The sequence below is a fragment of the Marmota marmota genome, unplaced genomic scaffold (assembly GCF_001458135.2).
Source record: "Marmota marmota marmota unplaced genomic scaffold, marMar, whole genome shotgun sequence".
Classification (NCBI taxonomy): Eukaryota; Metazoa; Chordata; class Mammalia; order Rodentia; family Sciuridae; genus Marmota; species Marmota marmota.
The window spans coordinates 7,153,633-7,170,867 of record NW_025999998.1 but is presented as its reverse complement, the minus strand read 5'-3'; the positions used below and the strand labels follow the sequence as shown (position 1 = coordinate 7,170,867).

At 39.6% G+C, this 17,235-nt stretch overlaps 1 protein-coding gene across 8 annotated transcripts in view; it reads right to left on the bottom strand.

Moving 5' to 3' along the window:
* Positions 1 to 17,235, bottom strand: part of Glis3 (GLIS family zinc finger 3) — a 432,619-nt gene that overhangs the window by 57,213 nt on the left and 358,171 nt on the right. For all 8 annotated transcript variants that reach the window (XM_048806835.1, XM_048806840.1, XM_048806842.1 and 5 more), the window contains one exon: positions 6,413 to 6,557. In XM_048806835.1, the coding sequence (XP_048662792.1) occupies positions 6,413 to 6,557 (145 nt within the window). The remainder of the gene's footprint in view (positions 1 to 6,412; positions 6,558 to 17,235) is intronic.

Sequence of the window (17,235 nt, the reverse complement as noted above, 5' to 3'; positions counted from 1 at the left end):
ATATGGTCAGTAATGAGCTAAGTATGACTTAGGAGACACAGAAGAGTACTCATTCTCAGGTTGTGTATAGATATAACCCACAATGGTGAGAGTGCTCCAGACTGATGGATCGGATCCTAGATAATTTCTTTCTTATTACAAAATACTCTGAAAACATTGCTCAGTTGCTTTTTTCATAAAGTACACCCATTTCTCAGAAATTCCCTATGAACCAGGCTGGGGAGCAAAGCCGACACATGGCCAATGAAAACTTATCCCTCTCTCCCTTGAAGAGCAAGTAGCTCACTTTCCGCAGCTATTGACTCCTAGAAGGTGCAAACAAGGACTTTCCATCCCCAGGAAAAGGGTTCCAGTGATTCTTATAAACCTTTGACTTCTCAGGGTATAATGAGGTGTTAATAGAAATTCTAATATGATATGTCAAGAGCTATGTAATGTTTTGAACAACTAATAATAAAAATTAAAAAAAAAATAGAAATTCTAGGGTAAGACTCACCTCTGAAATCCAAAGCTGATGGATAGTCAGAGCTGAAGTCAGACATAGGCAGATAAGCTCACGAACACAGAACAGGCCTAGAGCCCAAAGAGCAAACCCAGATCCCAGCTACAAACCAGAGACCTGGAAGTGAGGCAAGAGCAGCCTGGGAGGACAAACAAGACTTCAAGGAGGCTGCAACTTCTGATGATCAATGTGAGCTGTCAAGGCAGTGTAGATGGACCGATTCATGGCCCGAACACCTGAGCAAGCAGATCAGTCTCTGACAACAGTGAGGAAGATTCCACAGAAGCCAGTCCGACACAGTGCTGTTGATTCATTAATGTGGAATGAGCAAATCCCACAATGCTCTCTCTATTCAGTGCCTGTAATACACTCTTAGTACTATAAAGTATAAGTAATATCTGTCAATTCAATAATGCCCTTGTAAATGTGTGTTTAAAACTGTGTTATTCTTAACATTTCTTTTTAGTACCCATGCAAATACTTTGAACTTGAAACATGAACTTTCTCTGTGGCTACAAACACTAGAAATGTCCAGTTACTTTCCCCCCTTATTTTTCATATGAAAGTGATAAAACTATTGCTTTATTTCTTTTCTTGAAATGTAAATTCAATTAAAGCAGGAAGTTAGAACTTTGGACCCAGTAGTTTTGCTCTTAATTTCCTAACCACATAGGGCTTTAGCTTCTAATTTCAGAAATTCTATCCTAAATTTTCTGTCTTGCCATCCATCTGTTCTTCAGACCTGGTTGGGGTATACTTAGAGTAGATCCAATCTTCCCTTCTCATGTCCCATTTAAGTGCTGGCAAAATAATATTAAGTGAGGAAAAGAAGAAATAATAGTTTAAAGATAACCAGTACTTTTCCCAATGGGAATAAAACTGCAATTGCCCAGCCTTGCTACTTTCCGCTCTTCTTAAATGAAGTATGCAATTGTTTTTGCTCACCCATAAAAATATTTTTGCAGCAAAAACTTCTGCATATTTTGAAACTGAGTTATTCAGCTTAATCTTGCATGAAAACTAACATGAATACAAGGAGATAAGTAGATATGGAAAACACCAAATTAAACAGCTTGCAAACATATAAAAACATTAATATTAGCTTCATACATGCAAATGTGCCCTGTGCTGGCTGGTAATTGACATTCGAATTTTCTTTAGTTGAGTGGTTTTAGGATCTCACTCTTAATGTATGAGCAACACCATTTTAAACATTGGCACAAGATGTAAAGCATAATATCCATCTATAGGCTTCTGTAGTGAGCAACAGAAAAATATACTACAGAGTAATTCTTTTTCTAACTACCCCCAACCAAAATTCAGATTGTGTTTTTGCTAGAAGTCAAATTTCCGTATTTTATAATCCAGAGCAATGGTTTCAAAGTGTGGCCTCTAGACTAGCAGCAGGCAGTGTCACCTGGGAACTTGTTAGAAACATCTGGCAGAAATGCAAATACTTGGGATACAGATTTGTACAATCAGAAACTCTGGGAGTGAGGTCCAGAAAACTGCATTCTCCCAAGGCTTCTAAGTGATTTGGTGCCTGTTGAAGGATTGGCTGAGGACTATGGAAGGCTAAATCTATAGGTTAAAGTTCTCAGTGCCTGTGACAGGAAATATGAGGCTTGCTCCATCCCTCACTGTTTCTCCAATCCAACTTAGTGGGTAAACTACAGATGCAAGAGATGCTCCAAAACAATGAAAGACTGTGACAGCTGCTCAAGGCATCATCTGAAGAGACACTACAAAGATGTTATTGTCAGATGTTTCTCTGAATTCCCTTTGTATTGTGAGTCTCCACTTCCTTCTGTCCACTGCCAGTTCCAAAGTGGTTCTGTTGCTTTTTCACCTTTGTGAATTCTAAGCATAACAACATTTTTGAAGATAATGCAAGTAATAACTGTGCATTTTTATAGTGCTCTGTCCTTTTAAAGACTTTTATGCAGATCATGTTGTTTTATCTTCACAACTCTCCTATAAAGGTTAACCTACTGGGAAATGTGGATGTCGATTTAGAAACCTCTAATAAAGTCCCCAAATTAACAACCACTTTTAGAGAACAGACTATATGAGGCAGTTTTATGGAAAATTATTTCTAACACAACTTTGCAAGCTATCCAAAGACAGTAATTGAAGAATGTCGAAAATGTATTAAACACATGCAACAAAATTATATTAAAGTGAAACACTGTTTCATAAAGTATGTTTAATCCTATGTAAATTTAACACAGTGCTATTTATTACAAAAACTGATGCTATTGTAAGAGAAGAGCCCTTATTCACAGTAACAAGGTAGGAAGGAAGGGAATGACTTCAAAAATTCCTGCTCTAAAAAGAAGTCTTTATTTTCCTTCCATATTTCCACATGAGATCTGAGCAAAACCCCTATTTATTTTCCTGAGAAACATAAAGTTACATTCAAATTTTGGGGAATTCAACAGGACTTGTAAAATCTAAACATAAGCATTATTTATAACCCAAAAAAGGGGTACCAATAAAATTCCTTCGTTCTTATAGATTTCTCTTGTTTCAGCTGATTAGCTCCTTACTTGCTAGGCAGTTTCTGTGGGACTCAAGCATCTCAACTACAATGGCCTCTATGAAGTCCTCAGGGCTCATGTCATATACCAAGGTCATGTCTTACTGAATCCATAGGGCAGCATTGGTTTGTAGGAAGGCATAATTTTATGATCACTCATGGGGCAGATGATCTTCCATACAGTATTCTTTGTTGGTGAGTGGACTTATTAGTAAGACTCAGCACTGGTCCGGGCTCTGCCTGATGTTGTACACTTACCAAAGTTATATTTACCTGCTTCATTGGCAAATCACAGGAGCTCACCATAAGATGTACACATCACCAGGCCTTCAAAACAGCATTTATATCACAATCTACTGGCTATGAAAGAGTCTATCCCAGATCATCAGATAAATCACCTGAATTTACAGAGGCTGGCCTGGGGCATTATCTATCTGGGGTCCAGAACTTCTGAACAAAAGGGCAGAAAATATAAGTGAGCCAGCCGAGAGGCTTGTTCATCAGTGCCCTGGCCTTCCCATTAGATCATAACACTGCTCTCAGGTTAGCTCAGGAGCAGGCCTGGGGAGCCCTGGAATTTTTCAGAATAGTGGAAAAGTAAACACCTCAATTTAAAATCATCCTCGGCGTGGCCTCAAGTTATATCTGGTTCCTTTAACCTGGGACACTATTTTCTTCTACAGAAATGAAAGTCTTTTCAGGCAATCCATTCCAATCAAACTTTGTGTTATCACCCTGAAAAGTTTGTTTCAATAAGAGAAGCCAACACTTCAGGAGATGTGTGTGATTTCTATGTATCTGAACTGCTATTTGTCCTGCTCATCCTAATGCTGTGCAAACTTTCCCTTTCCTGGAACCTTGTAAAGCAAGGTATACTAGCCATTAAAAACATCCATGTCAAAACAGGACATCTTCAGACTATGAATCTTCAATCATAGTGGCTTAAGACAGATCCTGGCGTTCAATGCCATATTTAACTATGCTCATCCATACTCAATAGGTTTCCATTGAAATATTTTTGTGATGAATCAAATTACTAGCAATTAAAGGTTAATTAAAGACAATCATTAAACAAATATTGTCTTAATTTTGTATAATAGAATGTAAAGGGGATAACTCCAAGTACTCTTGCCATTTAGCCAAGTCTTAATCTTTGTCAGATTGCCTTAACACTTTACATTTTACATTTAACTAATTGATGAACAGTTTCCTGTTGCACCTTTGTCATTTTTCATGATTTGGCTTTTTCCATAGATCTTTCATGTAGGTTTGCAGCTGATGTGCATATGCATTCCTCACCAGTGCATTTCTAGAACTTTCAAAGCTTACAATTTTTGTTTTGTACATTTTCTTTTCACCTGTTTCTGCCTCTGGGTTTGTTGCCTATTCGTCAAAACAAAAAAACATAATCAATTAGAAAAAAATTTGGAAGCCAAGAAAGTAAAATAGGACCTGATGGAATTAGAAATAAAGAAGCAGAGAGGATAAATTTTCAGTTATAAGCTACCAGTGAAGTAAAACTCTAGGAACAAAGTTGAGTAAGATGGCCACCTGCCTGTTTCAAGTATTCTCAAAGTCACAGAAAATACCAGTCAACCTGAAGATGCTCCATTGATAACTGTGGCAACCTCTTCACCCATCATGGCAACTTATCTGCCACAGCTAGAGTCTTGAAGCCAAGAGCTCAAGTTCTTTTTGAGGACCAAGTAATTCCAAAACTTTAAAGACACTACCAGAAATACAAAAACATACACTGAGTCAAATATGATGGTTCTGAAAATGAACCACACGCCATATGCTCCACACAACAAAGGCACTAATGTTTTTCCAGATGCATATATCATGGCTTCCAAAACCATTTCCAAGAGGCTTAAATGCAAGAAGAATGGCCCATATCTGGTAGCTATTTATATTGGATGTTGGTCCATTTTTTCAGTCACTTCTGATTAGCTTTGACCTGAAATGTTGGGTTGCAGATCTTTAGAAAGGTAGATTTTTGGATTGAAGGAGTAGAGGAATGCTTTATAGGTTATTTTTAACCTGATTATTAATTTAATGGGCTGAAATAAATGTTCAAATATCAACTATTTGGCAAATACAAATAAAAGCTAATCATACTCTTTCATGTGTGTATCTAATATAAAATATTAATATGTATGTGTTGGTTACACTGTGCAATGGCATATTTGATATGAGCATATGCACACCTTTAAGATTTGGTCAGGCCTTCAAAGCTTATCTCTTCTCCCTGGGTCTCAAAAAGCAGAGCCTCTATTGTCTCCAAGAGTAAGTATTGAAAGCACATGTTAATGGTCCATGACACTGGAGCATCATCAAGGAGGTTTTGGTGACTGATGCTCTTGAAGCGGTTGCTTAATGTCCCTCTCCCCTGCATTTGGATCATATGAGAACTGTCAAGTTTAAAAAGCTATACAAGCACGCCTTTCTTCTTTTCTACTGTAATGCACCAGTAAATTCTTCATTCTTTATGGTTTATTAGTACTTTTCAAAAGGAAAGAACAGACTGCTGCCAAACCTGGCTATGGAATCAGATGGGGGTGGGAGTGGGCTTTGTAATTCATAGAAAATAGAAATTGCCCATTGTCTGGAATGTGGTGTCGGTGAGACTTTGTTTTCATAATCACAGCACACAGTAAGAAGTTTCCATATGTAAAGAGAGTAATTATGTTTGCACAAGTACATCACCATTTTAGAGATGCACAAAAAGACAGGCTGAGAAAGTAAAAGAAAAACAACTTCTTTGTTGCATATGAATCCTTTCTTATTTTTCACTATATACATGCAATTTTCCACATATAGAGTCACCTATTATTCAAACCTAAGCAGGAGAAAGGTAGTCTGGGATTATCATCCCCTTCTCCTTCCACTCCCCCAGTTGTTGGCAGACCTAAATTAGTGAATATTCTTATAAGTTGGTTTACTGATATGAACAGTTTTTTAGACCTTTAAAAGGAGCTTCCTTTTAAAATGCAAAGATGACAATCACTGTTTCATTAAGAAGTCCACATGCAGCCTGTTACCTGCTTAAGGGAAAACATTTCCTTTGAGTCTAAATCAAGCTAGTAAATTTAAGACACCTGGGAGTGTTGGGTGCACTGAACTTTTGGCAGAAGTCCCGAACTAAAAGAGCTAATGCATTATTTTGCTTTGTTTCTTTGTAAGAAAAAAACAGTCTGCTGCCAAACCCAGCTCAGGAATTACATGGGGAGGGGAGAAATTTGCAGCCCATTGATAAAGCCCAATACAGATAATATTAGAAGAATTTTCCCTCCTATGAGCATTCCCTTTAGCCATAGTGAAATGCCCGAAGAGAAGGGTGTTGTGGTTAGTTCTGCCTTGGTTGTTCTTACCCGGATAGAGGTCAGGCCCAGGCCCGGGAGAGCATCCCACGTTGCCATCAGCAGCAGTGTCTCTTGGAGAAGTGGCTGGCTGCAAGGGCTGCACAGTGAGGCAATCTGAGAGCAGGTCTGGATGGAGCTCAGTGCTGGACCGAAGCTGAGAGAAGGAGAAAACAAGAGAGATGGAGAAAGAAAGCTGATCCTTGGAATACTTGCCTGGCAAGGTCTCATGCCCTAAGGTTCAATGCAATTCAATCCACAAATATTTATCAAGCAGCCACTATGGGGAAGGCACGAGCTTTACACAGTGTCAATAAAAGGGCTGGTTTGCCAATACTAATAACACCTGGCAGGTGCTCCAGGAAAGACGTGGCTAGAGGCAAGCAGAGCTGACTTCAGTCCTCAATATTTCCACTTCTGGGAACCCAACTTCCTATTGTATTTCCATTTATTTGTGCTGTATCTTATCAGAACTTGTAGTGATAACAAAAACAAACTCAAGTAGGTTTACCCCATATTGAAAAGTGCTTTTAAAATAGAGAGATACTGTCATGGAATATCTGGAGAAAATGAAGAAATATCCATTGAGATTTGACTTCTGCAGATTTCACAGGAAAGGAAAGTACTCAAGTTAAACTTTAAAATATTATGGAGCATGATTAAAAGAAAAACTGATATCATTAACAGCAACAAAACCCAGTTAGAAGTTACATTATAACAACATGGATTTGAAGTTAATCACATGTAAGAAAATTAATAATTCTTTTCTTATATCTTTATTTATTTTTTATTTTATGTGGTGCTGAGGATCGAACCCAGTGCCTCACTCATGCAAGGCAAGCACTGTACCTCTGAGCCACAACCCCAGCCCAAATAATTCTTCATACATTAAAGAGTCACATGAAAAACCAAACCATAAAAATGTTGAAGTATAGGAAAAACTTTTATGAGTAAAAATTTTTTAAATGTAATTTGAATGGGAAAGGTTACAATGGAAGATTTAGTGACATAAAAATATTAACCTGCTTGTCCAAAAACATAATACTTGTGAGGCGTGGTGGCACACATCTGTAATTCCAGTGACTTGGGAGGCTAAGACAGAAGGACTGCAAGTTTGAGACCATCCTCAACAACTTAGTGAGGCCCTAAATAACTTAGCAAGACCCTGTCTCTAAATAAAAAATAAAAGGACTAGGAATGTGGCCTCTGGGTTCAATCCCTGGCACCAAAAAAGGAAAACAGGAAAAAACCTTAAGAATGCTCTATAAAGTATTTGTTACCAATATTGCAAATGGTTATCATCTTTGGTAATTTTTTTAAGTTCAAATTGACTTTATAAAGACAACACTGAGGGGTTGGGGTTGTGGCTCAGGGGTAGAGTGCTCACCTAGCATGTGTGAGGTGCTGGGTTCGATCCTCAGCACCACGTAAAAATAAATTTAAAAAAATAAAGGTATTTAAAAAAAAGACAATACTGAATCTTTAGATACAGGGCTGGGAGATACTTATTCATATTTGACAGATATGCACTAAGCATCCCATACTTTGGGAGATGACAGGAATACTTAGTGCCTTTAAGGAACGTATGTTCTTTATGCAGAAGCAGATGATGTACAAATACAGTATACACAACATCAGACAAGGGCAAATGCTATGAAGAAGCATAATGTAGAGAAAGCAGATGGCAAGTAAGGATGAGGGATGGTGAGTTTAGACAGGGGACCAGGGAAAGCCTCTTGAAGATGGCATTGGTTAAAAGCTTTGAAAGAAGTGAGGGAACAAGTCCTGCAGCCAGGGGGGGATGAGCATGCCTCATCTGTGTGCTTGGACAATCCCCAGGCAGTAAGGCCTATGCAGAATAAGACTGGGGACTGAGAGAAGCAAGATGACACAGGGACTGGAAAGGGACCACAGGGAGAGGTTACGTAAAGTCTTGACATCAACAGAAAATGCTTGAAAAGAGAAATGAATAATAAGGAACATTGAAATGTTCAGCATACTTGCAAAGCAGTTCAAAGTTAAAACTTTTTTTATTTATCAAATTATCAAAAACTTTAAAAAGGAAATGGTGGTAGTGAAGTTACAGGGAGAGGCATTCTTAAATATTGTTGGCAGGGGCGTTTATATAAACTTTCTAGATGGCCTCAGGGAATACTTTTTCAAGACCCATAATAGAAATAAATTGATTCTAGAATCTCTAATTACATATAGCAATGCCAAATTAGGAAATGCTATTTAAAAGTCTACAATTAGAGCATATAAATACTCTTACATCTATTTGATGCATTTTGTACCTATTAAAGTGATGTTCACAAAGATAAAAGGAAAACACAAAGTGCTATGCACAAAATGTTAATGATTACATAAAAACACAAAGATAAATACAGAAGGAAATGTAATCCTATATTAAAACTGATATTTGTTCTTAGCCACAATGTTATGAATTTATTGCCTCTACTTCCCCCCACCCCCATGCTTTCCCTCTGCTTTCAACTCTATATTCCAATGACATGCTAGAGCTGGCATGTATCAACTGAAGAATGCCAACTGTGTACATCTTTCCCAAAATTTCCCTGCAGTAACATCATATTGATAGCTTGAAATTGTTCACAATGAAAATATTTACATCATAGAAATCGGCAATTGCTACAAACTGGGACTTTTTTTTATTGGACCTGGTTAATAAAAATTATCAGAACATGTTGCTGATGACTATGAACTGTAATCTGATCAGAAAGAAAAAGATATACAGCTATGGTTTGGATGTGGTTTCTTTCAAAGGTTCATGTGTTAGAAGCTTGGTCCCCAGTGTGGCAATGGGACCATTAAGAGATGGGGTCTGGAGGGAGTTCGTTAAGTCACTGAAGGTGTTGCTTTCAGAGAGAATTAAGGTAGTTCTCCTGGGACCTTGAGTTAGTTGTTATAAGACAACATGCCTAACCCCAGAATCTCTCTGGCTTTCTGTCTCATCACATGATCTTTCCTCCTAGTACGTTATTCCCATCATGACATCATCCACCAGGTGATGAACCACAGGGCCCTTGCCAGTCATGCTGTTTTGGACTTTCAGCCTCCAAAATCATGAGCTAAATAAGTCTCTCATATTACAAAGAACCTAGTCTCAGGTATTTTATTATAGCAATGGAAAATGGACACAAACACAAACTGATATTTAGAAAGCAATATTTCTTGGATCTTAAAAAATTCCATGAAGAGACAAACATATGTCCAGGTCTTAGTTCAAGAATATGAAAATGGCATAGTGACCCTAAGTACAAGGAAGGCACATTTAACACATGTAGCAAATGAGACAATTATAATTTTCTCAGTTTTGGCACATTGAACTCTCTGACCACGACTGTCTGAGTTAATGTCTAACACTCTCCAGGGCCTTTGGAAGGTATGTTTGTTATTTCGTACTAACCTAACACATGCCACTTAAGAAAAAATAGAAAAAAAAAATCAAGGCTTAGCATGAGTTCTGGTGGTCACATTTAATTTATCTTCCCCATCATTAAAATGTGATCTGGGGTCCACATGTTCTACTAAGGGCAGACATGAACCCTTCTCTGCTTTCTATTACCAGCCACTCTAGGGTTTTATAGTTATCAGTACCAATGAGGTCTTTCCAAGGAATTTCACGGCCATGGTTAATCCTGGCGTCAAAGGCAGGCAATTCTTCCTTAGCTTCAACAAGTATTCACATTTTCCAAGAGTGTGATTCCATATGACTTTGTGGTGAGAGTTAATTTGGTTTTCTCTGGGATTAGACATGGTTCTAGAAAGTGCTTCTTAAATTGAACAAGCCTTGAGGACTTTATGCAGAATTTCCCAAAGAGGGCCATATGCACAGATATGATATGTAAGTTTAGTATTCCTCCAAGAATACTGGACCAGAAAAGAGCCTTCCAGATAATTTTAGGGTCTTAAATATTATTTAGTCTAGGAATTACAAAATGGGTGAGGCAAGAGGCATATAGACAAAATTTCTTAGAAGAAAAGTTATTTATTTGGAATAAACTAGTTACATAAAACAATTTACACAACTATTTACACAAAACAATCCCATATTGTATTTTTCAATATCTTCTTAGCTGCTAGGGATACATGAAGACTACTGAGGGCAATTTTTCAATGGCACAATGGGTCTCTAATTATAGTTCTGGCATGAACTACAGAATCACTGTGGAGCATTTCCAAGTTCCCTGGTGGTAATGATACCGTTGGTCTGCAGATCACACTTTTAGAAGGATTGGTCTCCAGAGACCTTGCACCTAATAGAAGAAAATTTAGGCCTAACTCTCCATCATGTCGGCATAGGAACTGACTTCCTCAACAAGACTCCTAAAGCACAAATAGCAAAATCAAGAATGAATAAATGGGATAGATTCAAACCAAAAAACTTCTTCATAGCAAAGGAAACAATCAAGAACATGAAGAGAGTGCCTACAGAATGGGAGAAAATCTTTGCCACCGACATCTCAGAGCATTAATCTCCAGGATACATAAAGAACTCAAAAACTTAACACCAAAAAAAACCCCACAAATAACCCAATCAATAAATGGGCAAAGGAACTGAATAGCCACTTCTCAGAAGAAATACGAATGACCAACAAATATATGAAAAAAAGTTCAACATCTCTAGCAATTACAGAAATGCAAATTAAAACTACACTGATATTCTATCTCACTCCAGTCAGAATGGCAATTATCAAGAATACAAGTAACAATAAATGTTGGTGAGGATGTGGGGGAAAGGGTTCACTCATACACTGCTGGTGGGAATGCAAATTGGTGCAACCACTCTGGAAAAGAATATAGATATTTCTCAGTAAAATTGAAATGGAACCACCATTTGATGCAGTTATCCCACTCCTCAGTATATATACCCAAAGGTTTTAAAATCAGCATACTGTAGTGACAGAGCTACATCAATGTTTATAGCAACTAAAGTCACAACAGCTAAGCTATGAAACCAATCTAGGTGCCCTTCATCAAATGAATGAATAAAGAAAATGGTATACACACACACACACACACACACACATACACACACACACATATATATACACACACACATACACAATGAAATATTAATGTCATAAAAAAGAAATTATGGCCTTTTTGCCAGTAAATGGATGTAACTGGAGAATCTCATGCTAAATAAACTAAGCCAATCCCCCCAAACCAAAAGCTGGATGTTCTCTCTGATATGCAGGTGCTAACACACAATAAGTGGGGAGTGGAGAATAGAAATTCATTGGATTAGACAAAGGGGAATGAAGGCAAGGAAGGGAAAGGGGAATAAAAAAAGTAGAATGAATCAGACCTAACTTTCCTGTGTTCATATGAATACACCACTAGTGAAATTCAACATCATGTGCAACCACAAGAATGGAAAGTTATACTCCATGTGTGTATAATATGTCAAAATATACTCTAAGAATCTATGGAGAGGAGAGCTAAGATTTTTATGTTATGGAAAGAGGAAGTGAATTGTGGAAACAGGATGAGTAAAATATAATATTCTTTAATTTAGGACTGCAATCTTATCATCTTATCTTCTCTGATTAGTTGTGGTTAATAGAAATCTTTCTGAAGCACACATTTCAACCTCTAATTAGTAGGTTTTAGGAGAGGCAGCTGAGAGGAGAAGATAAGGACAAATGATATGGAAGATTGCAAGTCACTGAATTTGCAGATACTAGGAAAGGAAGTTCAAATCCATATGTGGCGAATGTGTCTTGATTTGTATCTTGCCATCATAAAATATTTTGGTAATATTGTGAGAAGACTCTTTTGGACATTTACACTTTAAAAATTTGGTGTTATTTCCTGAGGAAAGAAACTATTTATTCTGAAGTCATATGTACCAACTGATTAATCATAAAAGATGCTTAAATTTCCAGTATATGCATCTGACTGTCTCTCTTCAAAAATCATAATAATACGGTTATATGAAGTTCATTTCTTAGAAATAATCTGGGGAGTATTTTTTTTCAGAATTAAATTTGTTATGCAATAATATCACAATGAACCACAATGTATAATTACAATACCTGTAAAAACATAAAAAAGAATTTAAAAAACCCAACTAGAATGTACGTTTTTCCACAAAGATAAAAAGGGTTCAAATTTTCAATCTAGTTTAGCTCTTAGAAGAAAGCAAAGAACTTGCCCTTTACTGAGCCTTCACTGCTCTTGGCAGAAAGAAGAGGAATTTGAACTCACTTTTTTTTTTCTTTTTTGGGTGATCAGTTCATCTCTTTGGAGGGGTTGCTGTGTTGCACAGACCTCATGAATGGTGCCCTTGGAATTGCTCCACTCAACTGCCCTAACGCCACCCTCTGGGCTCCAGAGCAGCACCACCCTCCTTTAGCCTTCCTGCTCATTCACTGAACCACCTATGCCAGGCCTTGTTCTACGCATTTGTAATACAACAACAATCAAAAAAGACAAATTCCTTTTGAGGAGTTCACATTCTAGAGAAGGGAGATAATAAACAGTGAACTAAATAAACTGTCTAGCAGGTGCTAAGTGCTCTGGAAGGAAAGAAAGAAGTGCAGATGGACTTGGGAGCTGTGGTGGCAACTGCAGCCTTGAGATCTTTGCGCAAAGGTTGAAGGAGCTGGGGAATGTTAGCTAAGTTGGTAAGGAGAGAAGAGAGTTACAGAAGGAGGGACTGCAAGGAGGCCATGGCTGGAGTCGGGTGTGAGGTCAGACAGCTCTAGGCAATGAGGTCCGAGGGAGGCTTGGTGGCTGAGCCAGGCCATGCATTAACCCTCAATAAGCGCTTTGGCTGTCATCCTAGTGCAGTAGGGAAACCTTGTAGCATCTCCACCACCTGCTCCTAGAGACTGTCTCATTTATCCACTGGGACGTAGGCACTTTCCTTCTTTGAGGGCAGCTGTGATGGCCAGGTTTACTTCTCATCTCCATGAGGCTTTAGAAGACTTGTCTTATCACACACAAACCTAGATGTTGCTGAGAAGGAGTTGGGGTTAATGTCCACACCCAGTTGACTTTATGGAAACTTGGTAAGCCTCATCCAATCAGTGAAAGACGTTAAGGGAGCAGAAAATCATAAAAGTTTCACTGAAAAAAGAAGAAATTGTCTCTGGACTAGAAAAGAAGAAATGTTGTCTCTGGTCTTCAGCATCAGCTCCTGCCCAAGTGTCCATTTTGCAGTCCTCTCCTATAGACTTGTCACTTGCCTGGTCCTACAGTCACATAAGCCAATTTCTTTAAATTCCACTCCTCCCCGCTCTCGACAGACACGGGCACACATAACACATAATAGACATGTTGGACTGGCTGTTTTTTCTTTGGAGAACCCTGACTGAAACAGATACTGTTACAATGCAGTGTAAAATCACCACCATAGGATGATTTATTTCAGGTTGGGAAGGAAAGAACATCGTGCAGACGAATCCCACAGAAAAGAGCTGGAGGTGAACAGTCAATGGGACACACTTTTAAAGACTGCACTGCAATTCAAGGGGTGTACACAGAATCCCTGCAACGTACTTGATGCTATGCACCTCGCCACAGCTCTAGGAGGTATGTGTTACTGTGAACTTCATTTTGGGGATGAGAAGCTAGAATCACACAGCTGGTGTCTGTCAGGCTTGCGTCCTGGTGTGTCTGAATCTAGTCTGATAACTTCCTCCTGTCCCCCACCACATGGCACAGACTCACACTTCCCCTTTCTCTATGACTCTCAGTTTTTAGCCAGGAGCCTATCATTCAGATCTTGATCAAGAAGGAGTAAGGACAAAGGGTCCCCAGGTTCTCTGGAACAGTCCCTAGCATATCTTGTCATTGCTGTGTGAATTCTGATGCCATGTCCCTTAGGGAAAGGGGCTTCTTCTGTTGGATTGAAGATAGAAGTAACAAAACAGAAATGGACCACTACTTTTGGTTTTCCTTGTCCACTGCCCTGCAGGTTTGTCACCTGGTTTGATCCTGGCTCAGCAGCAAGGTATATGCAGTTGAAAAAATAAAGCAAGTGCTCCTGCAGCTTACCTTCTGCAATCTGAGTACATCTACAGGGTTTCCAGAGCACCATCTTTGTTTGCTTGGTGACGGTGGAGCCTGGGATGGTGGCACTCTCATGGTGACTTTTTGATCCTGACACAAGATGTTCTTGACCAAGAGATGTCCCTGACCCTAACAGAAGAAACCTCCCTATGTCTTCCTCTGGATTCTGACTGCCTAGCCCTCTCTTGGCTCTTCTTCTTCCCACTCCCTTCCCTGGTAGGTGTTTTCTTTTGTCCTCTGTCTCCAGAGAGCTCAGCCAGACTTTGTGGGGACAACAAACAAACCTACATGCTTTTTCCATGCCACCTTAGGTGTGGAGGTCAGGGGCAGCCTCTGTGGGGAAAGGACATTGTGAGCTGAGAACTGAATGAAGCGAGGGAGCCAGATATGTAGCTACAGAAGTTCATGCAAAAGGAAGTCACTGATGGATTCCAAAAATAGCTAATGGAGAGGAGCACGCAAGGAACAGTAGGAGGTGGGATGTAGGGTTAGAGAAATGTTGGGGGTGTCACACTAGGTAAGGCTTTCAGGCACATGAAGGCTTAGCAGTCAATATTCTCTAATGGCAAGTCAGCAGAGGTGAGCAGGAAAGCGAGTGGTTTGTCTTACATTGTAAAAGGACTGGTGTTTCAGTGTGGAAAACAGGCAAGAGAGTCCAGGGAGGGGTTGTTACAACTCCCTAGATCAAAGATGCTGATGCCTATAATTGGAAATGCAGAGAAGTGGTCAGTTTCTGTTTTGAAGGTGGAGTTGAATGCAGTCAGGAATATGAAAAGAAAGATAAGAATCAAAGATGCGCTCCAAGTTCTGGCTCAGGGAGTAGCAGAGAACAGAGACGGCACAGAATGTAGGTAAATCTTGCACCCTGAGTAGAGAGAACCTAAAAGCACCTGCACATGAGCAGGGGTGGAGGGATCCAGGAAACAAAATGGGGCAGGGCACTAAGAGCAACTCCTCCTGGTGCTCTTCCTTCCCTGGTCCATCCTGGGATTCCATGTGGACTCTCCTACAATAGAGTTTATCATGCCATGCTCAAGAAAACATCCTCATGGATTGTTTAGCACACCAGACTCCACAGAGTAAGACATTAGCATCCTCCATACTGTGACCACACCATATCAGAAGGATGGATATTTCCTTTAGGTCTCATAAGAGCCGGTCTTACTCTCTGCAAACAGCCTACATGGTCACTCCTCCTGCCACGAATGGCCTCTCTCCTCTCAGTATAAGACCCAGTTTGTATCTTGTCTCCTGTATGAAGCCTCCCTGAACAGGCCAGTCCACTCTGGGCCTCATAGGGGACAGGGAGAGGTGCAGAGTCTGCTGTTCACATTCCTGTGACTGGAAAAGTTAAATGAGGGCTTTATTTCTTGGTGTGAGTTGAGTCTGCACAATTGTGTTAAACCATCCACAAGAACCTGGCTGACCACCTGCCTTGACCTTTTCAACCCAGCAGTGCTCAACAGTGTGGTCTTAGCATGAGCATCATGGTGAGTTACTCAGTCACTAACTGCTGACCAGTTCAATATGAATGAGCTGTAATCTTTTATCTAAAGGAAATAACAGTATTTAATGGTGTGTGATATACCTAAAATAAATAATGTGTCATCTCTTCACTTTCTCTCCTAATGGAGAATTTTCAAAGAGAGCAAGTTTTTCAGAGATGCAGGAGAGAGGAAGTGCAGTGCAGAGATTGTTGATACCCTCCCCAGGTCCCCTCTAATCTCTGTGATTACCAATGTACCACCCCTCCCTCAGCCTTGGTAAACTCATTCCACAGAATTTGTGTACTTTTTAACCAAAACTGGTGCCTGTCCTCTATCCTTCCCCAACATCAGTGACTTTGGAGTGCTCCTTTGCCTTGAAGTGGGACAAACTCTGAGATCTAAGTTATGTCTCAGAGTGGTATGGTGCTGAGGTAGAGACCACATATTACCACATATTACCCTTCCCTGCTCCTCTCTGTGGAGCACTTCCTTAATAAATCATGTGCATGTACATGAATTGTTGGCTCATAGTCAACTTCTGGGGCACCCAACTTAGTAGAGATTCTTAACTCAATGTGGTTTGGGTTAGGGCTGCCCACAGCCTATCAGGAGCACTTAAAATGATACATGATACATCTTTTCTTCTAGACTGGCTCAGCCCACACACCAGGGTGTGTTAGTCAGCTTCCTGTTACTATAACAAAATACCTGAAGCAATTAACTTATAAAGAGTAAAGATTACTTTTGGTTCATGGTATGGAGGTTCCAGTCCAAGACTGAGTGACCACATTGTTTGGGTTCTCTGGCGAGGGTGACACATCATAACAGGAGGACATAGCAGAAAAAAAAAAAAAAAAACTACTCATCTCAGCAGTTAGGATACAGAGAAGAAGAGGCTGGGACCAGGTTACCACAATCTCCTTTTAGGGTACCCTCAGGGCCTAAGGACCACCCACAAGGCTCTACCTTTTAAAGGTTCACCACTTCCCAACAGTGCCAGCCTGGGGACCAAGCCTTTAACACATGGACCTTTGGGGGACACTCATCTAAACCACAGCAATATGGTAACCAGATTTTTAATGAAAGTGATTCTGGATCATCATGGGCAATACTCAAAGCATAATTATGGAGATTAAATTAAAAACAAAACCCTGATTTATAAGAACAAAGAGTAGCATGCACAGGGGCTTCAGATATCCCTGAGTCCAAACCTCAGGTATACTCTCCCTGACAGCAACCCCAGTTGGTGGCTCTTCAGGATCTGCCCCTCGATATCCTAAAGTAAAGGGCAACTTCTTCTCTTTGGCA